This window comes from Danio aesculapii, chromosome 5 (genome assembly GCF_903798145.1).
Source record: "Danio aesculapii chromosome 5, fDanAes4.1, whole genome shotgun sequence".
Classification (NCBI taxonomy): Eukaryota; Metazoa; Chordata; class Actinopteri; order Cypriniformes; family Danionidae; genus Danio; species Danio aesculapii.
In genome coordinates this window covers 19,885,722-19,912,109 of record NC_079439.1, presented here as the reverse complement: position 1 = coordinate 19,912,109, position 26,388 = coordinate 19,885,722, and the positions used below count along the sequence as shown (strand labels likewise).

General features: G+C 36.3%; 2 protein-coding genes across 7 annotated transcripts; one reads left to right on the top strand and one right to left on the bottom strand.

The window, feature by feature from the left end:
• Positions 1 to 101: 101 nt before the first annotated feature.
• Positions 102 to 15,135, bottom strand: pgam5 (PGAM family member 5, serine/threonine protein phosphatase, mitochondrial). Of its 2 annotated transcripts, none has more exons than XM_056457489.1 (6): positions 14,643 to 15,135; positions 12,580 to 12,752; positions 12,120 to 12,245; positions 10,461 to 10,549; positions 8,884 to 9,017; positions 102 to 1,518 (listed from the first exon to the last, which is right to left on the bottom strand). In XM_056457489.1, the coding sequence occupies exons 1-6, from the start codon at positions 14,837 to 14,839 to the stop codon at positions 1,368 to 1,370; spliced, it is 870 nt and encodes a 289-aa protein (XP_056313464.1). In that variant the 5' UTR covers positions 14,840 to 15,135; the 3' UTR covers positions 102 to 1,367. The 2 variants fall into 2 exon arrangements, with proteins under 2 accessions (XP_056313464.1, XP_056313465.1); XM_056457490.1 differs by having other exon boundaries at positions 8,884 to 9,014.
• poli (polymerase (DNA directed) iota) lies at positions 1,498 to 26,388 on the top strand. 5 transcript variants are annotated; one of them, XM_056457488.1, is made up of 10 exons: positions 1,498 to 1,553; positions 16,040 to 16,162; positions 16,337 to 16,501; positions 18,443 to 18,586; positions 18,800 to 19,033; positions 20,476 to 20,654; positions 21,481 to 21,572; positions 21,665 to 21,798; positions 23,396 to 23,595; positions 25,411 to 26,388. In XM_056457488.1, exons 2-10 carry the CDS (start codon positions 16,126 to 16,128, stop codon positions 26,194 to 26,196), a joined length of 1,971 nt encoding a protein of 656 aa, XP_056313463.1. In that variant the 5' UTR covers positions 1,498 to 1,553; positions 16,040 to 16,125; the 3' UTR covers positions 26,197 to 26,388. The 5 variants fall into 5 exon arrangements, with proteins under 5 accessions (XP_056313463.1, XP_056313460.1, XP_056313459.1 ...); XM_056457485.1 differs by lacking the exon at positions 1,498 to 1,553 and adding an exon at positions 15,644 to 15,817 and having other exon boundaries at positions 16,043 to 16,162; XM_056457484.1 differs by lacking the exon at positions 1,498 to 1,553 and adding an exon at positions 15,644 to 15,817.

Here is a 26,388-nt window from a genome sequence, read left to right as displayed (position 1 = left end):
GGATAAATTGGTGGTTCATTTCGCTGTGGCGACTCCAGATTAATAAAGGGACTAGGCCAAAAAGAAAATGAACAAAACGCTAAATGACACTGCTGAACATCTCAAATAAAACCGTTTTACTGCCAGTTTTCTTATGCACAACAAAACAACATACAAACATTAATACTATCTTCCTCAACCTCCAAATGGCAAGATACTCACATTTATAATTATTCTTTTTAATAAAACACACATCTCGCCTCTAAAAACAATCATAAACGCACAACTCCCTGTAAACAGTGCAAACACACACCAACCATCTCGACAAGGCCTCCAGAGATTGCGTCCTGAAAAAAAGACACCTTATAAACAAAAAGTACACTTGCTGGTTATTTCCACTGTTGTGTCATGGTTCTAGATCAAAGCATGGCACAGAAGTGTCTCATTCAACTAATAATAATAATAATCCTTAAAAAAAAGTACAAATTTCACTCAAGACACTTATGGAGAACGGATCACCACTCTACCAGATGATAAAGGTGCAAAGAAAGTGTTGTCCTTAAAGTGATAGTTTACCCAAAACTAAAACTTTCCTCACACTCAAAAGTGGTTATAAACTTTTATTTCTTTTCTTCTTTTGAGCACAAAACCAGATAATTTGAAAAATGTTGGAAAAAAGCAACACAGAAGTCAATGGCTGTTTTTTCCAACATTTATCAGTAGATTATCCTGTGTGTTCAACAGAAAAAAATAAAGGTTTATACAAATGAATAAATGATGGCATTTTTGAGTGAACTACCTCTTTAATTGCAGCTTTGTATGATTTAACAATAGTTCTGTTATGATTTATTAATTTGTTCCAAACTGGTTTGAGTTTCTTTAACCTGAACACAACGTATTTTTCTCTCTATGGATGTCAATGGCTACTGGTTAGCAACATTCTTCAAATTATCACCTTTTGTGTTCAACAAGCATCCATCTGAAGGAGAGTATGTTTTAATCTTTGGGTAAACAATTTCTTTAACCAACTAGTTCAGTGTTTCTCAACCACGTTCCTGGAGGACCACCAGCTCTGCACATTTCCCTGTCTCCTTAACCAAACACACCTGGTTCAGATCATCAGCAGAGACTGAAAGACCTATACAACAGACAGAGGAGACATCCAAAACATGCAGTGTTGGTGCTCCTCCAGGAACGTGGTTGAGAAACACTGAACTAGTTTAATCACATTCCATATTTGGTGAATCTAAAATGGCATGTTTGCATTTCAGAAAATAATTAGTTGAGCATTTATGGACATGTTTTGACACTTTGCAACTCTATCATCCGTCCAACATATCTGTAATCTTTCAGTTGTGAAGAGGCCGTGCTTGTCCTGCTGGAGAAGGTCAGGTTCTGGTGAGTTTATCTGGAGGCATGAAACCGGAGTCTCCAAGTGCTCTTAGAGACACTCGACCGCTGGGACGGACCGTCAGCCAGGTGATGCTGCCGTTGTTCAGACCCAACCTCAGCCAGCCTTCTGGAGGAAACTGCAGAGCCCTGGAGAACAAACACATACCTCCATTCAACGTTGGGTAAGTTACTTTATAAGATGCAAGTATAGAATTACATTATTTAAATTGAATTTAAATTGCTTTTCTAATTATTTTGTCTGAAACGTTACTTACTCCATAAGTAATTGAATTACTTCACTAAATACTAAAAATCCACATAAATCTTAAAGTGTACACAATAGAAATTAAACTCAATTTTAGAAATTAATTGTCAATTCTTGATTTTCAAGTCAAGCAGGGCCTTTTGTTTGGTTTAAAAAATAATATTTAAAACAAATACATATCAAAATAAAAATGCTTCAAATTAAATAAAACCATATTCCATACATATCATATATTGACATAAATTAGTAAGATATTTCATTAGCCCCTTTCACACAGTGATACCGATAATTTTCTGGAAGATTGTGTATGTGTGAAAGAGGCTATTGTTTCTTTAATTCATGCAGGTGTCGTACAAATTAAACCTTTAGCTGAAAAATTGAGTTATTGTGCAAAATAAAAACTAACCAATTACTCTGCTTTTCTCTATTTATGCCTTACAATGTCATGAACTAATTAGTTTTTTTCTTAAACGTGGAATTGTTTAAATGATAAATGTTCTTTAGTTGATAAACAGAATTATTCAGCAAATGATATCTGCTTCTCTAAATTGATTTATACAGAACTGTTGAATTAATTGATAATAAAGGCAAGTATAAACAACTGTAATTAAATTAGCTAAAAATTAAATGTAATCCCTTTAGTTTTCAGAAGAAATGTAATTAGTTCATTTGTAACTGATTCACACTCAACACTGATGTTTCCATAACGTTTTTTTTTTTTTTTTTTAACTCCATTTTGGGCCTGGGTGATTAATCAAAGGTGATTTTCATACATATTTTATTTACGGAGTTTCATGCACGTCATTGAAGCTGGTTCTAGCAAACCTCCAGCAAGTGCTTTCAGGTGGAGCGGCATTTACATATAATGCAAAAATGTATTCGAAATAGAACTGATTTAATCTGGTGATATTTCCGTAGCTTCTCAGTGAACTATGGATGTTGTTTAGTAAATGCTGATACATCTGAAAGCATCTAAAAATATCACAATATATGTTTTACTCCAAACTCACTTCAAAATGTAGAAAATAAGTTGAGGATTTGAAATAGATGCTTTGGTGCAACGTTTCCATAGTTGTGTGATTATTAGTCATGTTGAATCAATGGAAACATCTCAATGGAAGATTAGCTGCTTCCTGCTTCGCTACTGTTCGGACGTCTTTGCCTACTGCTCCGCTCTCTGCTCACTTGCTTTTATATCTTAAACCCTAATTTTAACTTGAGCCTATCAGCACAGTGCTCAAACGACACAGCTTGAAGATCAGCATCGATTCTACAAACTTTCTGGAATATAGCTTTACTAACAAGAGGGGAATTATCGTCTAAACAATCCTCCCGCTACCAGCTATCAGCTGCTCACATTCCTGAGACGGGAAAACACGGCTGTGAAAATGCCTCTGGATCGGATTAATTCAGATTCTCAATGCTGTACAAACTGCCACAAACTTCTACAAAACATTGCAGTTCTTGAAACAAAGTTACTTGCGATCCAACCAGAACTGCAGCGTCATTGTGGACGCTCACAGCGTATAGCCGGTGAGTCCCATAAATCTATTCCTACCACTATTTCGAGCACTGAAAAACAAATTAAAACTGTGGAAAATGAGTATTGGCATAAACAAGGTGCGAGACCAAAGGGTACTCGTGGGGTCAGATCATATGCTGCCGCATTAGCGTCCTCTACCCCAAATACAGCTCGGACTCAAATACAGCTTGAGAACAGATATGAAGTATTGAGTAATATGGGTGAAGAATCCCCAAATGCAGTCAGACAGAGATCGCATGACTCAGCAGCTAACTCTGCATGGAACAGAGGCTCAAGGCCGACTAGACAGCGGCATTCTGCTCCGATCGCACCTGAGATAAGAACACTAGTTGTAGGAGATTCAATAATCAGGAGTTTTAGGAGCAAATCTACAATGACATACTGCTTCCCTCATGCAACAGTTTCTGATGTAAACAAAGAACTTAAGGAAATTCTGAAGAAGCACAAGACTGCAAAACGGATTATCATCCATGTGGGGAAGAATGATATTCGAAAGGAACCGTCAGAACTGCTCAAGAGAGATTTCTGTGAGCTCTTGGAAACAGTTGAAAGAGTGAAAATTCAGCCGTTCATCAGTGGACCACTCCCTGCAAGAGGGACAAACATGTTTTCACGGCTGCTTGGTCTAAATGTATGGCTGCAGAAAGCATGTAACAGGAAAGGACTGAATTTTATTGACAACTTCAATCTCTTCTGGAACCAAAGACAACTGTTGACATCAGACGGCCTTCACCCAAACAAACTTGGTGCTAAGGTGCTAAAGGACAATATCTTCTTCTCCCTCCATCATCCATCAGCTGTATGTGCCACTGACCTCAATCCAACTGGCACATACACACCTAGCAAATGTCCAGATGACCACAGGACCTCAAATCAGCTCCCGAGTGGACTTGGGGCTGACGCATCACCCAAGGACAGTGATAACGCCACGCAGCCAAAACACCCACTGTTGATAGAGACACTATCGCTGGCCCTCTGCTCAACACAGACAGACTGTGACGCATCAGAACAGCATCATGTCTCGTCACTAAAAAATGATCCTCAGGAAAACACCCAGGAAAACATATTTCAGCACCCAGAATCTCCAGAGCCACAGCCTCTGTCACCAGACACTTTCCCATTATCACCTTGCTCGCCTCTCTTGGGTTTCTCAAAAAAGATGGAGGAACTGGTGCATGCTGGAACTAAACTTTCACACTCCATCGCCGCAAGCCCCCAGTTACCAACCAAAAAGCGGCCTGCTCCACAACCACCTCTGAGCCCACCTGGAAGAGCCCTCCGACATTTGCCCCACCGCCAGGGCCCAAACAACAACGCACCATCTTCAGCTGGTGAACAAAACTGCTCTCCATGATGTGTCTCGGGTGCCTGCTTAGATAACAGTGTCTTTATCAGATGTTTACAGAACAAGCAGGAACCCAGTGTGCCTGTAGCTTTCTCTACACATATATGTGTTGTATTACGTGACAGAAAACTGAAGACTTTTTCAGGCCGTATAGCAAATCACTCAAATCTTGTGTCTATTAAATATAAATCTGAGACTACTGTAGCAAAAACAGCTAAAACTGTTAAGTTAGCACTTTTAAACATCCGATCACTCAACAATAAGTCACTTTTAGTCAATGATTTTATCAGCTCAAATTGCCTTGATTTTATGCTTTTAAATGAAACTTGGCTAGATGACAGCTGTAGCGCAGCAGTTCTGAATGAAACAGCTCCTTTAAACTTTGACTTTTTGAGTGTTTGCAGAGCCAATAGGAGAGGTGGAGGCATTGCTGCCCTGTTTAAAGATGTCTATGAGTGTAAACAAGTGTCATTTGGTGACTTTTTGTCTTTTGAATATCTGAGTAGAGCACTAAAAGGTGCTCCACGCATCTTACTGATCATTATCTACAGACCTCCAAAATATTCTCCAGCTTTTATTGATGATTTTACAGAGCTGTTATCAATAGTAACCTCTGAATTTGACTATTTTACCATTGCTGGGGATTTTAATATTCACATTGATAATCCAGAAATCAATGCTGTAAAAGAACTGATGACTGTTTTGAACACTTTTGATCTGACTCAGCATGTTCAAGGACCCACACACAATCGTGGACACACTCTTGATCTACTTATAACTAAGGGTTTACACATTTCATCAACTGTTGTTAAGGATGTTGCACTATCTGATCATTTCTGTATTTTCTTTGACATATTGATCACTCCAGCTATTAAAGACAGATCTGTCTCTGTCAGAAAGAGATGCATAAATGAGAACACTAATGAGCAGTTTATGAAGGCCATATCGCTAGCACCAAGTATATCTGCAGACTCTGTTGATTCTCTTCTTGATTTGTTTAACTCTAAAGTTGCTCCTGTTAAAGCCAAGAAGATAACTAGCAGCCAAAGGGGATCTTGGACTAGGTCCCCAATAATACAAATGATGAAAAGACAGTGCAGAAAAGCTGAGCGCATGTGGAGAAAGACGAAACTAGTAGTCCATTATAATATCTATAAAGACAGTCTTCGTGCTTTTAATATGGAACTAAAAACTGCTAGGCAGACTTTCTTTTCAAGCCTTATAAACAGCAACGTAAACAATGCTCGTAAACTCTTTGCAACGATAGAGAAACTCACAACCCCCCCCAGTCGGATTCCCAGTGAGCTACTCTCTGAAAGCAAATGTAATGAGTTTGCTCATTTCTTTACTGACAAGATCAATAATATCAGAAAGGCAATCAGCTCATCCAATCAGCCAAATTGTGTCGACGTCAGACTAGCTCAACCACAACTTAAGAAATCAGACATTATGTCCGATTTCATGGCAATTAATGGCAAAATCTTAGAAGAGATCGTGCAAATTATGAAAACATCAACCTGCAGTCTCGACACGCTCCCCACATCATTCTTTAAAACGGTGTTTACCTGTTTAGAAATGGATCTTCTAAAAGTGGTAAATGCTTCACTTCTCTCGGGGATTTTTCCTAACTCACTTAAAACTGCAGTTGTTAAACCCCTCTTGAAGAAGAGCAACCTGGATAACACCATATTGAGCAATTACAGGCCCATCTCAAATCTCCCTTTCATTGGCAAAATCATTGAAAAAGTTGTTTTTAACCAGGTTAACAAGTTCCTAAACTACAAGGGGTGTTTGGACAATTTTCAATCTGGTTTCAGACCACATCACAGTACAGAGAGCGCCCTTATAAAGATAATCAATGACATCCGTCTAAATACAGATTCAGGCAAACTAACAGTGCTGGTACTGCTCGATCTCAGTGCTGCATTTGACACTGTCGATCACAGCATACTTCTGGATAGGCTGGAAAACTGGGTTGGGCTGTCTGGGACGGTCCTCAAATGGTTCAGATCTTACCTTGAAGGAAGAGGTTACTATGTCAGTATAGGTGACCATAGGTCAGGGTGGACACCCATGACATGTGGAGTCCCACAAGGCTCGATTCTGGCACCACTCCTGTTCAACCTTTATATGCTCCCTCTGAGCCAAATAATGAGAAAGAACCAAATCTCCTACCACAGCTATGCTGATGACACTCAGATCTACCTAGCCTTACTGCCTAATGACTACAGCCCCATTGACACCCTCCGCCAATGCATTGATGAAATTAACAATTGGATGTGCCAAAACTTTCTTCAGTTAAACAAAGAGAAAACTGAAGTCATTGCGTTTGGGAACAGAGATGAGGTTCTCAAGGTGAATGCGTACCTTGGCTCTAAGGGTCAAACAACAAAAAATAAGGTCAAGAATCTTGGTGTGACTCTGGAGTCAGATCTGAGTTTCAATAGTCATATCAAAGCAGTTAGTAAATCAGCATACTATCATCTCAAAAACATTGCAAGAATTAGATGCTTTGTTTCCAGTGAAGACTTAGAGAAACTTGTTCATGCTTTATCAGCAGCAGGGTGGATTACTGTAATGGCCTCCTCACTGGCCTTCCCAAAAAGACAGTCAGACAGTTGCAGCTCATCCAGAATGCTGCGGCCAGAATTCTGACCAGAAGCAGGAAATCAGAGCACATCACACCTGTCCTCAGGTCTTTACACTGGCTCCCAGTCACATTTAGAATAGATTTTAAAGTATTATTACTGGTCTATAAATCACTAAATGGCCTAGGACCTCAATACATTACAGATATGCTCACTGAATACAAACCTAACAGATCACTCAGATCTTTAGGATCAAATAGATTAGAAATCCCAAGAGTTCAGTCAAAGCAGGGTTAATCGGCTTTCAGCTATTACGCCCCTCGTTGCTGGAATCAGCTTCCAGAAATGATCAGATGTGCTCCAACATTAGGCACATTCAAATCAAGACTGAAAACACATCTGTTTAGCTGTGCCTTTACTGAATGAGCACTGTGCTACGTCCGACAGATCGAACTACTATGTTTCTCTCTTCTTTTTAATTCTTTTATAACACATTTTATCAGCTTTTATTTTATTTTATTTCATTCTTACCATTTTTATTTCTCTTATACTTGTTTCTTTTATTCCTGTTTATGTAAAGCACTTTGAATTGCCACTGTGTATGAAATGTGCTATATAAATAAACTTGCCTTGCCTTGCCTTGTATCTTTAGTTTATAATGCCACACTTTGGTGATTTCCTGGGTTTCTTCTTTGTGGGTATTAATAGTTTGCACAGCAGAGCGCCCTCTGGCCTGCAGAGGAAGTTTACTACTGATCACACAACTGTGCTTCCCTGAAGCATTAAAATAACATTTTTAAAAACAACGAACAACTTAAAGTGCACTTTAAAAACTAGTTTCAACAGTGTGCGTTTTTTTTTTTTTTTTTTTTTTTTTTTTTAGGCCTCCAAAACACAAACTTTTTCAATACAAACATGAATTTAGTCTAACAACCACAAAACACAATCAAAAACCTGAAATATTTATCCTATAAAAATAAAAAAGCTTTATAAAAGTGTTAATTAAAACAACAAATCAAATGAATAAATATGAATTGTTTACTATAAGCAATTAATCAGTGTAAAAAGTATCTAATAACTAAATACTATTATTAAAAACACATGAAAAACAATTAACACTTAGAAATGAAATCATTACACTTGTTGCAAAAGTTGCTAATGTGTTATCTGTGGTGTCTAAGTGTTTTTTTTTTTCACAATTATAAGCAGTTGGTAGGGTCCCATGTCCTTCTTACAGTTTCTTGTTATGCTTTGAGTTCTTTTAAAGCATGTCTATCGGATTATTTAGAGGTATGGGATATATTGTCATTTTTGGCTCAGCAAGCACCACTGATCAAATCAAAGGTTGCAAATAGAGTTTTCATGAATTCCACCTATTCAAAATGGAAGCCATTTTCCAACACATAAGAAAAACAATAATTGATGATGCATAATTATGAGCCAAACATCATACATACGAGATATAAAGTCAGAATTATGACATTTTTTTTATAAAACTATTTTTAAATGTTTACCATAATTATGACTTAGAATCCATAGTTTCAGCCGAAATCATGTCATAATTAGACCTTTTTTGTCAGAATTGTGTTTAACTTAATGAGCTTCCACAAAACATTTGCAACCACACACAACAAAACAGAGTGATCTTACCATACTTACGACTACATTTACTTTTCATTGAAATACTGCTTACAAATGGCTTTTAAAATCTCCATATAGCACAAAAAATGAAATATACAGAGACAGGACTGAATAGCAAGCGACCACAAACCTGCACACAAAATAGCGGATGACATTAGCATGACACACGATAATCTCGTAGCTGTCCTCCTTCTGCTTGGCGTCAGCTCGGTGGATGTAGCGGCGAAACGCGGCCTCGATCCGTGCGCCGTCCTCGTGGTACTGCTGAAACCAGCACAAGAGTTTCACAACCATCCACATGAGGAGAGGAAGGACTCCACAGCGCAAGCCACGACAAAACCAAACTCAACATTCTCCATCAAACAACAAAATAACTAATAAACAAGCAGGAGTGTTTGATGTTTGGGTTTTGTATGCTACCAATAACCTTAGCGGTGCGTATGGAATCAAATTCTTGCCAAAAGTATCACAGTCAAGGATTAAAAAAATAAATAAAAATAAGGGAAAAAAGCATGTAAAAATTAAACGCACATTGGAATCTTCTTCGACTGATTGGCTAGAGGAGCAGCTGTCGATCTCCACTAAGGGACCAATGATGTAGTGATGGCTACTTTCGAAGCACTACTTCACGAAGCTTCGAAACCTTGACGAATATTTTGTTCCTTGCATCAAAACTGTTTCGAAATGTTTTAAAAATGTAATAGTTATAGATCTGTGTAATACCATAACATTTATATAATACCATTTAACCACATGAACCATTGGGTTCACACAGATAGCCCCCAGTAGCGAATCAGTGAACATGGTTTACATTTTTTTGACCTGATCTCAGGTCAGTTTTATGAGTTTGTAGGTGTTTTAATGAGACATTTTTTTAAATGAAATGAAAGATAATAGTTAATAGTCTCTTTTGGTCTGTTTAGCAGAGATCACCATGAGACAAACAATATATAAACCTAAAAAATTTATAAACAAACAATTTATACATGCACTTAACATTTTATGATATTAGATGATAAGTGCATTTATAGGTTATACTTTCAATTTAAAGTTGGCAACGTGTCTAAAAATGTCAGTCCTAACGCATGTTTTGACTGAGTTTTGTTGCATTTACAGTTTTAGCAGGAGTCCATTGCATTTGCTGTTTCAACCGCTTTGAAATAGTAAATCAATTTATTTGAAGCAATTAGTTCAATTGTTTAAAAGCTTTAGCCTACCAAATTGTAATGGCATCTTTTGAAAACTCAAGCGCAGAATGTGCAAACGAGTGGAGAGAGAAAGACCGTAAGCACACGCAAAATAAATTGATTAAATATGAGCAGAAATTTGATTTTGTTTGCAATTTGGAAAACTTTGAATTCAGGTTTCAGATTAGTGCAATGTCATTTTAAATGAAGTTTTCAGTTTTGATTCATGCTAATAATCTTTTCATATGTTATGTTGTCGTTTCTTATTCTACGTTTAATTTTTGTGCATTGGAATTTTACGTGTTTTCAGTGTTTAGATTTATGATTATTATTTTACAATCTGTGACTGCGATAATTTTGGGGGAAATTTGATCCCATAAGTGTGTTCCGTTATGACCAGCATCATCAACAGAATCTCAACATACAAAGACAATCAAAACTAGCCAAATGTGGATGCTAATGGACTTCAAATGAGTGAAAAATGCCATAAGATTGGCTCAAAGTAACACTTTGCACTGACCACTGCCTCGGGTTTCCAGTGAGTGACTGGTGGGACAGGTTCAATCGGTGCCCCCTCTCGAAGTAAATCACAGCTCACGAGCTCCACACCTAAAGCACACATGGGTTATAGTAAAAGACACGACAAAATTAAACAGCAGTCTGGAATAATTAGAGAAAAAAGAAAGCAATACAGGCTGAATCAAAAAGGTGTCATGTAATACAAGCAAGATGTAAAAATGTATACTCAATCATCTGTTTTGTCTCTCTGAGGTTTCAGCTCAAAATGCCTCATGGATCTTTTCTAATTTAATCCTATTTAAATAATCAAAAATCTTGCAAATGAGTTGCAGCTCCCCACCCTCGTTGTAGATATGAGCGGTGTCTTTGCAACTTGTGCCATGGTTAATCTCAAGTGGTGCTCACTGCAGAGCCACATAGGCAGAGCTGAGCTCCAGCAAAGGGGAGCTTGAGCTCCAAATCCTCCTTGCTTGCTGGGTTGGGGTTAGGGGGCAGAGTAGGTGTGCACATCAAAACAGCTTATAGGAGGAGGAGCTCAAGCTCAAGCTCCCCCTCATTGGAGGTGAGCTCCACCCAAGTGGCTCTGCAGCAAGGACCTTCTCATTAATCTGGCAAACAAAACATCTGCACATTTAAAGGGATAGTTCACCAAAAAATAAAGATTACCTCATGTGGACTTAAACCTTTGAGTTTCTTTCTTCTTTTAAACACCAAAAATATTTATTTTGAAGAACACTTGCACCCATTGATTTCCATAATAGGAAAAAAATGCTATTGAAGTCAATGAGTGCCAGCTACCAGTATTTCAAAATATCTTATTTTGTGTTCAACAGAAGAAAGAAACTGAAATAGGTTTTGAATAAGTGAGGGGTGAGTACATGATAGCAGAATTCAAATTTAGGGTGAACTATCATTTTACTATCCCTTTACACTTTTGATATATAGTTTGCTGAGAGTACAGAATAATGACTGTTAAATGGCATGTCGAGTGAAAATCACACTGATCATACTACACATACACTCACATTCTTTGTGAGATTAAAAAACAAACAAACATAGGGATATAAGACCCCTCATGAACAGTATTTTCCCTTTTTTTGCTGAAAAGGTACACTATTGTATGCTGTTTTATATAAAAGTAACTATCATGAATTTAATTTACTCATCACAATAAAATAAACTGGCTCAGGCCTATAGACTATAGCACTTATGGACTAGTCATATGGGCTTTTTGGCCATTTAAAGAGCTTGATAATCTCCATTCACTTTTCTAGTATAAAGGGAGACAACATTTCTCATTTTGTTTTTCATGAAAAACAATGTAATGTGTGGCAGTTTTTATGTGCTCTCTCCCCTAAGCCTTTATTACTTAAATAAGTGCACACACTTTGACAGCAAAAGTCTTGCTGTCTTCCTTTTAAAGTACCAGTGTTACTTTTTAAATCCAATAGGCACATGAACATCAAGGATTTAATCTGTATATGCAATTTATTAAGTTGTTACAAGAATAATTGTCTGCATAATTATGAATACATCTGTTCTATTCACCTAGTATGATTTCTCTAATCATAATTTGATTAAATTATCAGAGGAGAAAGGGGAAACTACAATGCTAGCTAATGTTTTAATCCTAGATCAAGCATTTACATTGAGACTGTACCTGGCAGGTATTTGCTGATGATGTTGGCCGTCTCTGTCGCTCTGGTCATGGAGGAGTGAATGAGCGTGTCGTACTTCAGTCCAAACGATGCTAATCTCTGTCCTGTAAATTCAGCCTGTTCACGACCTGCAAGACAGACACATGCATGCCATCAATTTCGTGGATTAACGCATCATCTGCTATGTTAAGCTAAGCAACATCCTTTTAATATATTTGCAGGGATAATTCACCCAAAAAAACTGAAAATTCTGTCATTTTCTCAGTCTTGACTTGTTTTTTTTTGTTTGTTCTGTTGAACGCAAAAGAAGATATTTTGAAGAATGTTGGAAGCTTGTAACCATTGACATATAGAAGTTAAATACTATGGAAATCAATAGTTACTTGAGAAAAACTGGTTTGTAAATGATGACAGAATTTTTATTTTGAGTCAATTATATCTTTCAAGAAAAGGGATCAGTACCTAAAGGCGTCAGGAATCTCTCTTTATCTCCATCACCCTTGAGGTTGTACTGAGAGTGCCGAATGAGAAAGATGTGGCGTGTGGCTCTGGGTTTGTTGTTCTCTGCATCTTGACTTCCATTTTCACCAGCGCTTTCCTTTCTCTTTCCATTCACCATAGAAGAAGGTTCACGTCTGAAAGAGTCAGGAGACTTTTTAATCTTGCTATTCACAAACTTAGACCCAATGAACATGTGAAAAATAGTTGAGTGAGTAGAGTATGAATTCAAAGTATTCAAAAAAAACAGTAGTAACCATGTGACAAATTTGTTCAGCTAATATTCTGAAACATTTGATGGAAACTTTGCTCTAGTGAAGAACATTTGTGCATGGAAGTGATGCAACTGACACAATTTATAACGAAAACATAGGCCTGGATTAGATTCATACTACAGATTTTCTTAACATATAGATAATTCTCTTTAAAAGACTGTGAAGTAAGCTCAAATTCAAATGTAGTATTATGCAGTACTATTAAACAATGTGATTTCAGATGCACTGTGAAACTAAAAGTTACTTAAAGGGATAGTTTACCCAAAAATGAAAATGTTCTCACCATTTGCTTACCCTCAAGTGGTTACAAACCTTTGAGTTTGTTTTTTTCTGTTGAACACAAAAGAAGATATTTTGAAGAATGTTACAAACCGGTAACCATTGCCTTCTATAGTAGAAAAAATACTATGGAAGTCAACGGTTGGCAACATTTTTTTCAAAGTAACTTTGTGTTCAACAGAAGAAACCCAAACAGGTTTATGACAAGTGAATGATGAGTAAATTATGACAGAATATATCAACAAACGTCTATGATTATGACGGTGATGTTTTCAGGTCGATATTAGCCCATATTGTTAAATGAAGAAATAATTATGTATTATATAATGCTTCAACAGGCCAACATTGAACCATTCTGAATCAATAGGATCAGTGACGCCATTCAAATCACTGCCAAATATCAATAAATTCTGGACAACTGATTATTCCCAGAATATCAAAATCAACTGTAGGCGGTAGATCTTTCTCATATCTGGCACCTAAAGTCTAGAACAACCTTCCTAGCACAATTTAGGAAGCAGGCAGACTCTGTCAGTTTAACACTAGATTAAAGACACATCTCTTTGCATTAGCATACACCTAAAACACAAATGCTTTTGAAATCTAAATCCTCTAAAGGATTGTTGGTCTGCATTATTTAGGGCAACCGGAGCCGGGAACACTTCCCAAAAGACATGATTTGAACGGCATCTGCGCTTATGTTAGTCTGTTTTTATTATTCCTGAGGTTTCCATAATCCTGGACCAGGCCGTATCCTGAGCAGATGCTGTGGTGGTCACGGAGGAGTGGAGAGCATGAGACTGATTCCTGTAAGACCCCAGATGACAGATGAGTCTTCGCATTGGTCCTGAAGGGCCAGCTGGTGACCTCTGCCGCTTCTCCACGATGGAGGTTCAGCTTTTTCCAGCCTCCGGTGCTTAGACTGCAGCTCTGCACAACACATTTGGCCATAGGAGACTAAGCCTGGTTTCTCTAGAGTTTTTTTTTTCCTTCACTTTCGTCAATTGATGAAGTTTGTTCCTCATCGCTGTCGCCACTGGCTTGCATGGTTCGGGACTTGTGGAGCTGTGCATGGATGGCTTTGCTCTTCAGTGTTTGGACTCTCAGCAGTGAAAATTTACAGTTTCAATTTACTAGAACTTCTATGTTAAGCTGACACAATCAAAATTGTAAAAGCGCTATAGAAAGATAAAATTGAATTATGAATATGGTGCTTAGTTGTTAAATACCTGGATCGATGTCAAAGGTTACAGGTTCAAACCTAAACTGGGTGATCTATTAATTATCACCACTAATCAAGGCGTTTAACCTAATTAGGCTGCCCTATAAACACTAACCAACACCTGCTATGCGTTTTTAACATGGCTCCAGAGGTTTACTAAACATGCACCATACTACAGTATTCCCCCATATAACTTAAAATACTATGTAAATTCAATAATAATTAATCAGAAGTGACTCCTTATTGCTTACTTGTCCCAATTATAATCCCATCCGTTCGCAGTGGGCCATGCCGGAGGATGCGCTGCGTTTACGGCTGCCAGAGTTTCTCTGATTCGGCGTCCCTCTCCGAAGTACCCGTTTTTATCCGCCACCACCGCCGCACACACGAGAACCGCGGATCCGCCTGCGAACCCGCACGCCAGACTGAGCGCCCTCCGAAAAGACATGCTTCAAACCCGCACAAAACACTGGAGTCACCGCGGAGCTGCTCTTCAGCGCCGTGACGCACAATAAGAGAGTCAGGCTGCTTAGGAAGTGCCGCTGTTTCCTTCTATCTCACAGCGTCAAACAAAGAAGACGTCGAAGTCCTGCTGTTATTAAAATGTGCTTTCTCTTCCTAAAACCTGTATGAGAGTTTATTCCAGAAGAATATGGCTGGTTTTTAACACAAAATGAACTTCATTAAGCAGAGTCACGACTTCATTTGTGAAGGCAGCGACAAGAACGCCATAACGGCGTTCCTGGAAAATAAAAGCCTCCAGGATATAATAGTAACATGTTTTAATACTAACACGTTTTGGCAGTATTATTTTTCACTTCGCTATTAGATGTATATTAAATGGTTTCAGATATATACTGTATTTATTTCAAGCATTCAATTTAAATGAAGTAATTAAATAATATAGCTAGGTAATCTAATGCCATTGGATTAACACCATTGTGATAAAACGAATTTACACTTTATATTTTGTAAAATATATTTTACATATTTATTATTGCGTTTGTGGTTTGTGTATTATTTATAATTGTGTAATAATGAAATAATGCGTTTTTTATCTTATTAGTAATGCTAGGTTTTCAAAACATACTTATTTATTTACTTCTGTATCACTTTAAATAAAATTGATTACAATAAGTTTAAACAACTGGACAGAAAAAATGAAATAAATGTCCAATTTATTTTTCATTTTGCTCCAGACCTGCAGGTGGCAGTGAATGTCCGCAAATGCTGCATACGCATTTAAGTCATGTTTTGATTGTGGAGTCGACATGTTTTGCTGTTGTTAATTTACAGTGATATTTTATTTAGTTTGGTCGTGTCATCCACATAACTGTTCATTTCGTTGTTGTAAAGATGGACTCGGACGAAGAGGAAGACCGTAATGACTGGGAACGCAGTTTAGAGTTAGACATTTTGAAGACTGGTGGGTTTGTATCTGGGCAACCATGTGACAACATGGGACAACTTCATTATAAATATGTTATCCATTAATAATAGAGACAACATTTACTCAAGGTATTCATGTGTCTTTAGTGTATTGTGTTAGTTTTCTTGGTGTAATGTGTCATGTCAGTTTTAAAATGTAGACTGTTTGGTTCAGGTATACAGTATCTGTTTAATATCTGTCATTAATGGCTTATTTCAGAAGGAAGTTCTACTGATAGAGTTTCATTGACATCCCAGAGAGTGATCCTGCATTTTGACCTGGACTGTTTTTACGCACAAGTTGAGATGATCCGAAATCCAGCCCTCCGGACCAAACCTCTTGGTAAACCATCATTTATTAACAAACTTTCTTACTATACAGTATATAATCTTTAGCAGTTGACTGTGTACATTTAGTTTTATATTGTTTTGCAATACTTTTGAACATGTTTGTGTGTACTGCCATGTAATTAAAATACACATACTTTTGTAATGTCATGTCTTAAATTTTGTTTAGGGATACAGCAGAAATATATTATTGTAACCAGTAATTATGTGGCAAGAGAGCTTGGCGTGAACAAACTGATGTCAGTGACAGATGCAGTGGAGAAATGCCCACAGCTGGTGCTTGTAAAAGGAGAAGATCTCACTCATTACAGAGAAATGTCCTACAAAGTCACTGGTAAGAAGATTATACGTTTTAAGTTTACTGCTATGCATGTGTCTATAAAGTGCATGTGAGTCAAAGACAAAAAGGGGTTTTTAAATATCATAACAAGTTTAATAATAAAACTTTATTTTTAAAAGTAAAAAGACAAAGTCCATTTTTCCTGAACAAAAGTAACGACTACAATACATTTTTAAATAAATTTAGATTAAAATCCACTAAAATGTCATTCAGTATAACAACAGTTTTTATATATAATATCAATCAAATGCAAGAGAAGGAAGATGATAAATTTTTTAAAAATGAGATTTGAAAGCACCAAGGGAAGAAGAGTATGACCTGATGTATAAAGGCTCGCCATTCAAGAGGCATATAACTTCATTATCATAATTAATCATCATTATAATTATCTGTATGTGGTTCATCGTTATCTATCAAGCCAGTAGATTTTATTCATTTGTCAGCAAGATGTTTTTATTATTTAAAAATATAATGTGTTGACTAATTATTTTATGTGGTTTATCAATTACAGGTCAAATGAAGTACAGTTTTACTACAGCAATATATATATATATATATTTGTTATAAAATGACAACATGAAACATTAATTCATCCAATTTTCATATGTGCATTTGTATTTTATGTTATTATTTATTTTATATAATGTTAACAAATTTGTACAGTGCTGCTGAGTTATTTTAGACTGTGATAATAGGATTGTATAGTATTATCAATATTATGTATTGTATAGTATTATTACTGGGTTACACACAATCGATTTATGTGTAACCCAGAAGTTTTTACAGTGTGGGGTGCCTGAATATAATTGGATGAACTGGCAGTGGACGGTGTCACTCTGACCAAAACAAAGAAACATTCTGACACAGAACGCACATTTTCACAAAACAATAAATGATTTTAGTGGTGTTTTTCATAAAAACAAGTATGTTACTTTAGCACATTTCTTAAATTTATCTAAACATATTAGGTTATTCTTATGCTTTTGATAAATTCATTTATTAATTTTCTTTTCGGCTTAGTCCCTTTATTAATCCGGGTTCGCCACAGCAGAATGAACTGCCAACTTATCCAGCACATGTTTTACGCAGCGGATGCCCTTCCAGCCGCAACCCATCTCTGGGAAACAACCATACACTCTCACTCACACTCATACACTATGGACAATTTAGCCTTCCCAATTCACCTGAACCGCATGTCTTTGGACTTTGGGGAAAACCGGAGCACCCGGAGGAAACCCACACGAACACGGGGAGAACATGCAAACTCCACACAGAAACGCCAACTGACCCAACCGAGGCTCGAACCAGCGACCTTCTTGCTGTGAGGCGACAGCACTACCTACTGTGCCACTGCGTCGCCCGTGCTTTTGATAAATTGAAAACTTTTATACAGCACCTTTAAGGCTGGTCTGTAAAGAGCCACTGTTTGGATTGGTTTACATCACTGCATAGGAAAAAAGTGTTTTTAAAATATGAAATTGTTTACTTTTATGATGTTGCTGCTAGTATAGTATTCAATCTAATAATTGCCACCTTAAGAGGCTTTTATATTTGATACTAGTAAGATCCTAGTATATTTGTGTAACACTAAGTTAAGTATTTTTAAATACATATATTAAATCTGTGGATTAAAGGGATAGTTCACCCAAAAATGGAAATTGTCATCATTTACTCACCCTTACTTGTTCCAAACCTTGCTTTCTTCTGTTGACTGCAGAAGAAGATATTTTAAAGAAAGCTGGAAACATTGACTTGTATAGTATTTGTTTTCCTAGTGTTTTCGTCAAAATATATTCTATTGTGTTTAACAGAAGAAAGAAACTCATAAAGGGTTGGAACACCTTGAGGGTGGGTAAATAGAGTACATTTTAGGGTGAACTATACTTTTAAGGCATATAAGACAATCCCTGTTGACATTGACTTTGTCTGCCCAAGAATTGCTGATGTCGTACTGCCCTCTAGTGGAGAGGCTGGGCTTTGATGAAAACTTCATGGACGTTACAGAAATGGTGGAGAAACGAATGAAGGAGACCCACATTTCAGATCTCTCCTTCAATGGACACATATACAATCATGAAAGTGAGTTGGAGCACTACTTAATATTAAACTTTTTTAAACTCCTTTTCATCAGACATTAGTGGCAGATCTAGCCTAGTTTTTCATAGTTTGCAGATTCAGATTTTATAAATGCAATAAATGATCTAGAAGAGCTGAACTTACGCTTTTCCTCGTATAGTTTATAATGAACTTCTAGAATTTCTTGTCATACTAAATCATCTTGCTCATCTTCAGGTGTTGTGGTTGATGAGGAGAATGTTCGTCTGGCTGTCGGCTCTGTGATTGCTGCTGAGATGAGGCAAGCCATCTTCAGCACGCTGGGACTAACTGGCTGTGCTGGTGTCGCTAGCAACAAACTATTAGCCAAGCTGGTGTCGGGCAGCTTTAAACCCAACCAGCAGACCACCCTCCTGCCTCACAGCACCGCTGAACTCATGAGCAGCCTTACAGGACTCATCAAAGTGCCTGGTAACATCACACAGAAACTCACCCATTCAGTGGCTACCTGTAAATGCTAGAATTGATTTGAAAGTTCTTCTTTTAAGACATGGCACGGTGGCTCAGTGGTTAGCACTGTCGCCTCAGCAAAAAGGTCGCTGGTTCAAGTCCTGGCTAGGCCAGTTGGCATTTCTGTGTGGATTTTGCATGTTCTCCTCTTGTTGGTGTTTGTTTTCTTCGGGTGCTCCGGTTTTTCTCACTGTCCAAGGACATGCACTATAGGTGAACTGAATAAACTAAATTGGCCTTAGTGTATGTGTGTGAACGCGAGAGTGTAAGGGTGTTTCCCAGTACTAGGTTGCGGCTGGAATGGCATCTGCCATTTAAAACATATGCTGGAGTAGTTGGCGGTTCATTCTGCTGTGGAGACCCCTGATAAATAAGGGATTAATTAATTTTAAGACATAATATGGAGTGCTCTTCCTGAACATCTGAGGGTCTAAGACATACCGTTTAAAGACGTTTTTTAATGTCTAAATTTATTTCAGTATTTGAGTAAATCAGTTGGTAGCTGATTTTAACTTAGCTTTAACTTTTTTGTTTGTTTGATTAAACTTTGTCCATTCTGCCCAGCTGATTTTAACTTAATTTTTTTATTTGTTTGTTTGATTAAACTTTATTGTCTGTTCTGCTTGACAAAGAAAGGAAATTTGTCTTAAACACTGGTGACAACAATTACTTAATAGCAAGACACACGGCAACCACATAAATTCAAACCTAAAAAACTATGTTAGTCCCATACATATTGCTACAGATCATTCTCAACAATCATGCAATTGACTTCATACTATAGTCCAATTGTTTAGCTTTTTTGTCATGTTCTTTTTTGGCACTTTAAGATTTTCCTTAGTTTGAAGTGCATTATAAATAAAATGTATTATTATTAATAATAATAATATGTAAAGCACTACATGGAACTGCACCTGAGTGTCTCTGCTCTTTTATACTCCTCATTCACTCTGTCTCCATGAAAACTTATGGGAGAAAGAGTTTTTTTTACTTAAAGCCAGAAAATTATGGAATGCACTTCCATTTAATAGCAGAAGTGCTTCAACTTTTTATCAATTAAAGTTAATTAAGGTGCATTTATTTAAAGTCGACGTTTACACAAAAATGAATATTGCTAGTAGTTCTAAAGTGTTTCTAAACTTTAATGAATTTCTATCTTCTTTTAAACACAAAACAAGGTGTTCTTTAAAATGTTTAGAACAAGTGGAGGATGAGTAAAGGCATGATTTTTTTTTTTTGGTTAACTATGCCTTAAAAGTTTGTTTGTAATTGTAATTTGTAAAACAAATATTTTTGTATTTTTCTAATGTGATTAGTTTGACTGTAGAGATTTAATAAAAGTGCAATACAAATAAAATGCATTATTATGAATTCTGTTGTTTATATTCTGGCTGTGTTTACAGGGATTGGTTACAAGACACGTGAGAAGCTGAAAGCTCTGGGTTTGGTCAGTGTGAAGGATCTACAGTCGTATCCTCTGTCTGATCTGGTGAAAGAGTTTGGAGAAGTGAACGCTAAGAGAATCCAAAACCTTGCCTGTGGGATTGATGACTCTCCAGTGACTCCAGCGGGTCCTCCTCAGGTATTCTGGACATTTAATGATCATTCAGGATTTTATATTGGATATGTTTTAGGATGGGTTTACAATACATGTGCTTTTACTCATTTAGCAGAAGTTTTGATCCTTGGTTTTTAATGTAAGAGCTAAAAATCCTTGTTTTTACATGTAATTAAAGCAAAAAAAGAACAATATGATAATAATAAGAAGGTTTGTAGTTAGTCTAATGCAATATGTACATTTTATGTAAATAATATAATATATTTCTATACTATAGTATATACAGAAGTCCTCTGTAAATCACTGTTACTTTGAGTGATAAGAAAAACATACAGGCAAAGCTATATCAATACATGTGGCTCTTGGCGATACACTGAGGTTTTATAAAGTCTCTGAAAGAAAAATAATCTGCAATAACTTTTAAATACTGATATAAACAATCCTTATTAGTATTATTAATGTTTAAACAAGTTTTTTTCCCTCTCCGCTGTCGCCACTGGCTTGCATGGTTCAGGATCTGTAGAGCTGCGCATCGTTGGATTTGCTCTTCAATATTTGGACTCTCAGTAGTGATTATTAAACCACACTGAACTGAGCTAAACTGAACTGAACTTAAACACTACAAACTGAACTACACTGTTCCTATTTACTATGACCTTTTATGTGAAGCTGCTTTGACACAATCTACATTGTATAAGCGCTATACAAATAAAGGTGAATTGAATTGAATTGAATTGAAAGTTTAGTGCGTGTGTGCGTGTGTGCGTGTGTGTGTGTGTGTGCGTGTGTGTGTGTGTGTGTGTGTGTGTGCGTGTGTGTGTGTGTGTGTGTGTGTGTGTGTGTGATTCAGTCCCTCAGCGATGAGGACTCTTTCAAGAAAATGTCCACTCTAGAGGAAGTTCTGAAGAAAATTGAAGAACTGCTCATCAACCTTACTGAGAGGTGAATACGTTTATTTTACAATATCCAAACAGCCTGATTGGTGTTTGTTTGTCATTGTCTATAGTTTGGTTCTGTTTTTGAAATGACTCCAGGATGCACAAAGACGGCAGGCAGCCACACACACTGAGATTAACCATTCGCAAATACACTGTCACTAATCGCTGGTTTAATCGAGAGAGTCGTCAGTGTCCCATTCCCAACCACACCGGGCTCAAGATCACAGGAGGTACGGTTCTGTTTAGAGCTGCTTCATTCAGCATAAACTGAGAATTATGATTTTGTTTGTTTAAAATGGAAACCACGATTCTGAATAGACAATAAAATAATCAGCTTAAGTCATTTTTATTTTATTTCATTTTAAAAATGTGTGCATGTAACACTCTGTAAAATCTCATTTTTAATTAATTCAATAGCTCAGTCATAAAGACTATAACAATGTTTTTTTCACTAAATTATTCAACATTTTTAACAAATGTCTTCAATTATTTGATGTCAATTTTTATAGTTGCTTCATGCTTCGGTTGAAGCATTACGTTGTAAACTTTTAGTTATTTCTCTTTTATTTGTTCGTTCATTTTCATTCGACTTAGTCCCTATATTCATCAGGGGTCGCCACAGTGGAATGAACTGCCAACTTATCCAGCATGTTTTACACAGCGGATGCTCTTCCAGCTGCAACCTAGTACTGGGAAACATACATACACACTCATTCACACACATACACTACGACCTATTTAGTTCGTTCAATTCACCTATAGCACATGTCTTTGGACTGTGGGGGAAACCGGAGCTGTGACCTTCTTGCTGTAAGGCGACAGTGCTAACCACTGAGCCACCGTGTCGCCTTATATATGATTATTTATGTATTTTATCTTGTGTATTATTTTTTGATGACTTTTTATTGTTAAAATATTTTTATAATTATAGAAAAGTGATATTTATAAAATGTTGTAAACTTGATCTGTTTTTTGCCATGGCCAGAGAAGCTGATATGGCAATAAACTCAAGTCTAATCTAATCTAACACATTTGCAATAATAATTATTGATAATAGAGGTGCACGAAAAATATTGATATTGCGATATTTTGTTTTCTATCTATCTATCTATCTATCTATCTATCTATCTATCTATCTATCTATCTATCTATCTATCTATCTATCTATACTCATATTTATATATATATATATATATATATATATATATATATATATATATATATATATATATATATATATATATATATATATATATATATATAAATATATCTCGATATTAATGCAATTTCACCAGATGACATAACTAGCTCTAATAAGAAATAAATTATTATTTTAGATTGATTGTGATGACTTTTGTACGATAGTGTATAATGCATAAAATATTCACTGTTATGGTTAAACTCGGAACTGTGGTGCTTATCAACTATAACCATAACTCAACATAGCATATCCTGCGATGGGATTACTGCGGATGCACACAATGTAATATAGATGCTGAAACGATATATTGTGCAGCCCTTATTGATAAAGACTGAAGTGTTTCATAACCATTAGTGAGGACTGTTCTCAATAGGCCCAAACACAGGTTTGTGTAATTAAGATGTTATAATAAAAACATAAGCAAATTAATATTACTATGTTTTAACAATCATGTAGATCTAGTCCTGTTTGCATGTTTTTATTGTAAAATGCCTTTAAATACCAAATCATTTCACAAGTCACATGCATTGCAATAACTAGAAGTGGGATTATTGTGACCTCAGCAGATTTTTTATGTTGTGCTGTATTGTTTGTCTTCATTATCACCTCTTTTTTTGGTATTTTAGGAAGCAGTGAGGCTGTACCCCAGTTACTGTCATTGTCGATGAAGCTCTTTCACAAAATGGTGGACCCACATCAGCCTTTTCATCTGACTCTGCTCAATGTGTGTTTTAGCAACCTGCAAGCTAAAACCTCCAGCAAAAGCTCCATTGCTTCTTTCTTTACACACAAATCTCCTTCAACAACACAAATCACATCTCAGGAGGTCAGTACATGTGATATTCTCCATCTAGAGCTAACAATACTAATAAAGATTTAAATAAATATGAAAAAAAATCCCCTAGTCTTTCTGACTCTATTTTACTTCTGAAATGGTATTTGTAGTGTTTCTAAAAAGTCATCTCTTTTTAACTTCATCATACATTAGTGCTTTATTATTTCTTTTACATGATACTTTAATAACTTGTTATTAATGATAGAACTTTAGGATGTATCCCTAAGGAAGAGGAAGTAGGACAGTTCACCTTTTATTGTATTCATATTTAAATAAATCTAATGAAAATACAGTAAACAGTGATCAAAAATACAAATAATAATAATGATACTATATTAATACTATTGTCTATTTCAGTAAGTATTAAAATATGATTTATTTCTGTGGTGCAAAGCTATATTTTAGACAGCCATCATATACCTTGCCACACAGGTTTTCGAAAATAATTTCTAATATCCTAATATATAATATTTCTTATAACATGCTTTAACTTATGCAGGGTGTCCACAGGGTCTTAAAGTCTTAAATTCACTGAAATAATTGGTTGTGTGTCTTAAATCATTTCAAACAACTAGTATAGCTACACCAAGTAAAGCTACACAATCGAAGAGGCATCCATTCAGTCAACAACAATCCATCATAATAAAACCTTTTTAAAAATTATTTATGTTCATATTTATTTATTTTTTATTACAAAGAGACACAATTTACAATAGCTATTAGACATTTTACAGCAATTTCTCCAAATTAAATTCCCTAATTCCCAGGGAAAGAAAACTAAAAACAATTACACAGTTCCTAATGATAATAACAGAGCAATATATCTCTTTACGTTATCTTCTCTTCATAAAAAAACTATTTACTGAGGTAAGGGGGAGTACACATAATATTTATAAAAAGGCATGAAACGTAACTTTTGTAACAGAAATGCATTAGCTTGAACAGAAGTTATGCTCAATCAATTTGGACTAAAAGCCAACAAATATTTATGTTTGGTTATTTATGTAATTGTCTCCACAGCAAATATACTTTTAACAATGTTAAACTTGTCATTTAAAAAGAAAACAAGAAGAGTTTTCTTGTTGTGACACATTAAAGTATGTCCCAGATAAATAATTATGTTTATTTTGTGGCAGGCAAAGTGTTTAGCCCTGTATAAGTCTAAAATGTAATTTCACAATGGTTTTAAAAAGGTCTTAAAGTTTTAAATTTGACTTGATGAAACCTTCTTAAACCCTGTCATGTGAATCAATGTCATTATTTGAAATAGAAATGAATATAAATATTCTATCACCACTTTTGTTGCTGGATTTTATTAAAAAAAAAAAATCTTGTCGTCACGGTGGCGCAGTGGGTAGCACAATCGCCTCACAGCAAGAAGGTCGGTGGTTCGACCCTCGGCTGGGTCAGTTGGCATTTCTGTGTAGAGTTTGCACGTTTTCCCCTTGTTAGTGTAGTGTATGTGTGTGTGAATGAGTGTGTATGGATGTTTCCCTGTGATGGGTTGCAGCTGGAAGGGCATCCACTTCGTAAAACGTGCTGGATAAGTTGGCGGTTCATTCCGCTGTGGCGACCCCAGTTTAATAAAGGGACTAAGCCAAAAAGAACATAAGTGAATAAATAAATGAATCTCTTGTGTATTATGTTCTATTTATTTTATCAATGATTTTTTTTTCCACAGTTGTTGACGACTTAAATTTAGAGAACATATGATAGCATATTTAGATTTTTATATGCTAAACAATTCAGCAATAACGTAAACCGCAAACTTTAATGCAATCTGTCTTTTTTTCTCCTCGTCACCAGGTGGACTCTGATCTCTGTGAATCTGTTGCAACTTCCCATTTCACTCAAGCAGATGTTTGGCATAAAAATGATAAAACGTGTAAACCAGTAAACAACACATCAATATCTCCAACCCAAACACAGCCGACCTCAATCAACCCCAAATCTTCCATATCTCCCAGACAGCCTGTTTCAGATCACTTGCAACATACAAACATAAACATCAGACCACCTTGTTTGAGCAACGCTCCCAAAAAAACATCACATTTCAAGCTGCCTGCTAATGTTGATGCGGAAGTATTCAAACTCCTTCCTGAACACATTCAGATGGAGCTGATGTCTAGTTTTAAAAATGGAGACTCCGATTACAGACCCGCCGACACAGAAGATGTTGACCCAGAACATCGACCCACATTTGCCTCTCACCACCCAAAAACACCAGAAGCTTGTGAGTCTGCAATAAATGACAGCACAAATTCTGCTTCTAATCACCATGAACTCAGCCAGAAGTTTTCATCCCCTCAGTCTATCACAGAGTTCAGTTCTGGAGTCGTCACAGAAAGTGACGATATCCCACACTCAACTCAGGCCATTCAGCCAGAAGTTCCTGCAAATGTGGACCCATATGTGTTTTCACAACTTCCTGCTGATGTGCAAAGGGAATTACTGACCGAGTGGAGACAGCAGAGGCCGATCCTCAAAATCCCTTCAAAACACTCACATAAAGCCTTCAATAGCAAAGAGAGGAAGACCTCGACTAAAGGCAGCCAGTGTAACAACATACTCAAATACTTCAAACCCAACTGAAGACACAAACACTTAAGTGCTGTTTTATAGTATAAAAAAATCCATTGTAAATAAAGTTATAGTTTTCAGAACATTTAAAAACTGTCATTTCAATTTCATGTCAAACCTGATATGACTTCCATTGAACAAAAACAAGCATTGCATTAAATAATGACTTAAGTTAGCTTTTTGTAAACTATTAATATAAAGACG

Bases quoted from the DNA above. Each gene is read 5' to 3' on its own strand.
- pgam5 (XM_056457489.1), bottom strand. From the start codon at position 14,839: ATGTCTTTTCGGAGGGCGCTCAGTCTGGCGTGCGGGTTCGCAGGCGGA. The intron at 12,246-12,579 runs GTACTGATCCCT...TCTGTCTTGCAG, and splicing joins GAGATTCCTGACGCCTTTAG to GTCGTGAACAGGCTGAATTT. The intron at 9,018-10,460 runs GTCAGTGCAAAG...TGCTGGTTTCAG, and splicing joins ACTGGAAACCCGAGGCAGTG to CAGTACCACGAGGACGGCGC.
- poli (XM_056457484.1), top strand. From the start codon at position 15,748: ATGGACTCGGACGAAGAGGAAGACCGTAATGACTGGGAACGCAGTTTA. The intron at 18,587-18,799 runs GTGAGTTGGAGC...GCTCATCTTCAG, and splicing joins ACACATATACAATCATGAAA to GTGTTGTGGTTGATGAGGAG. The intron at 21,799-23,395 runs GTACGGTTCTGT...TTGGTATTTTAG, and splicing joins CGGGCTCAAGATCACAGGAG to GAAGCAGTGAGGCTGTACCC.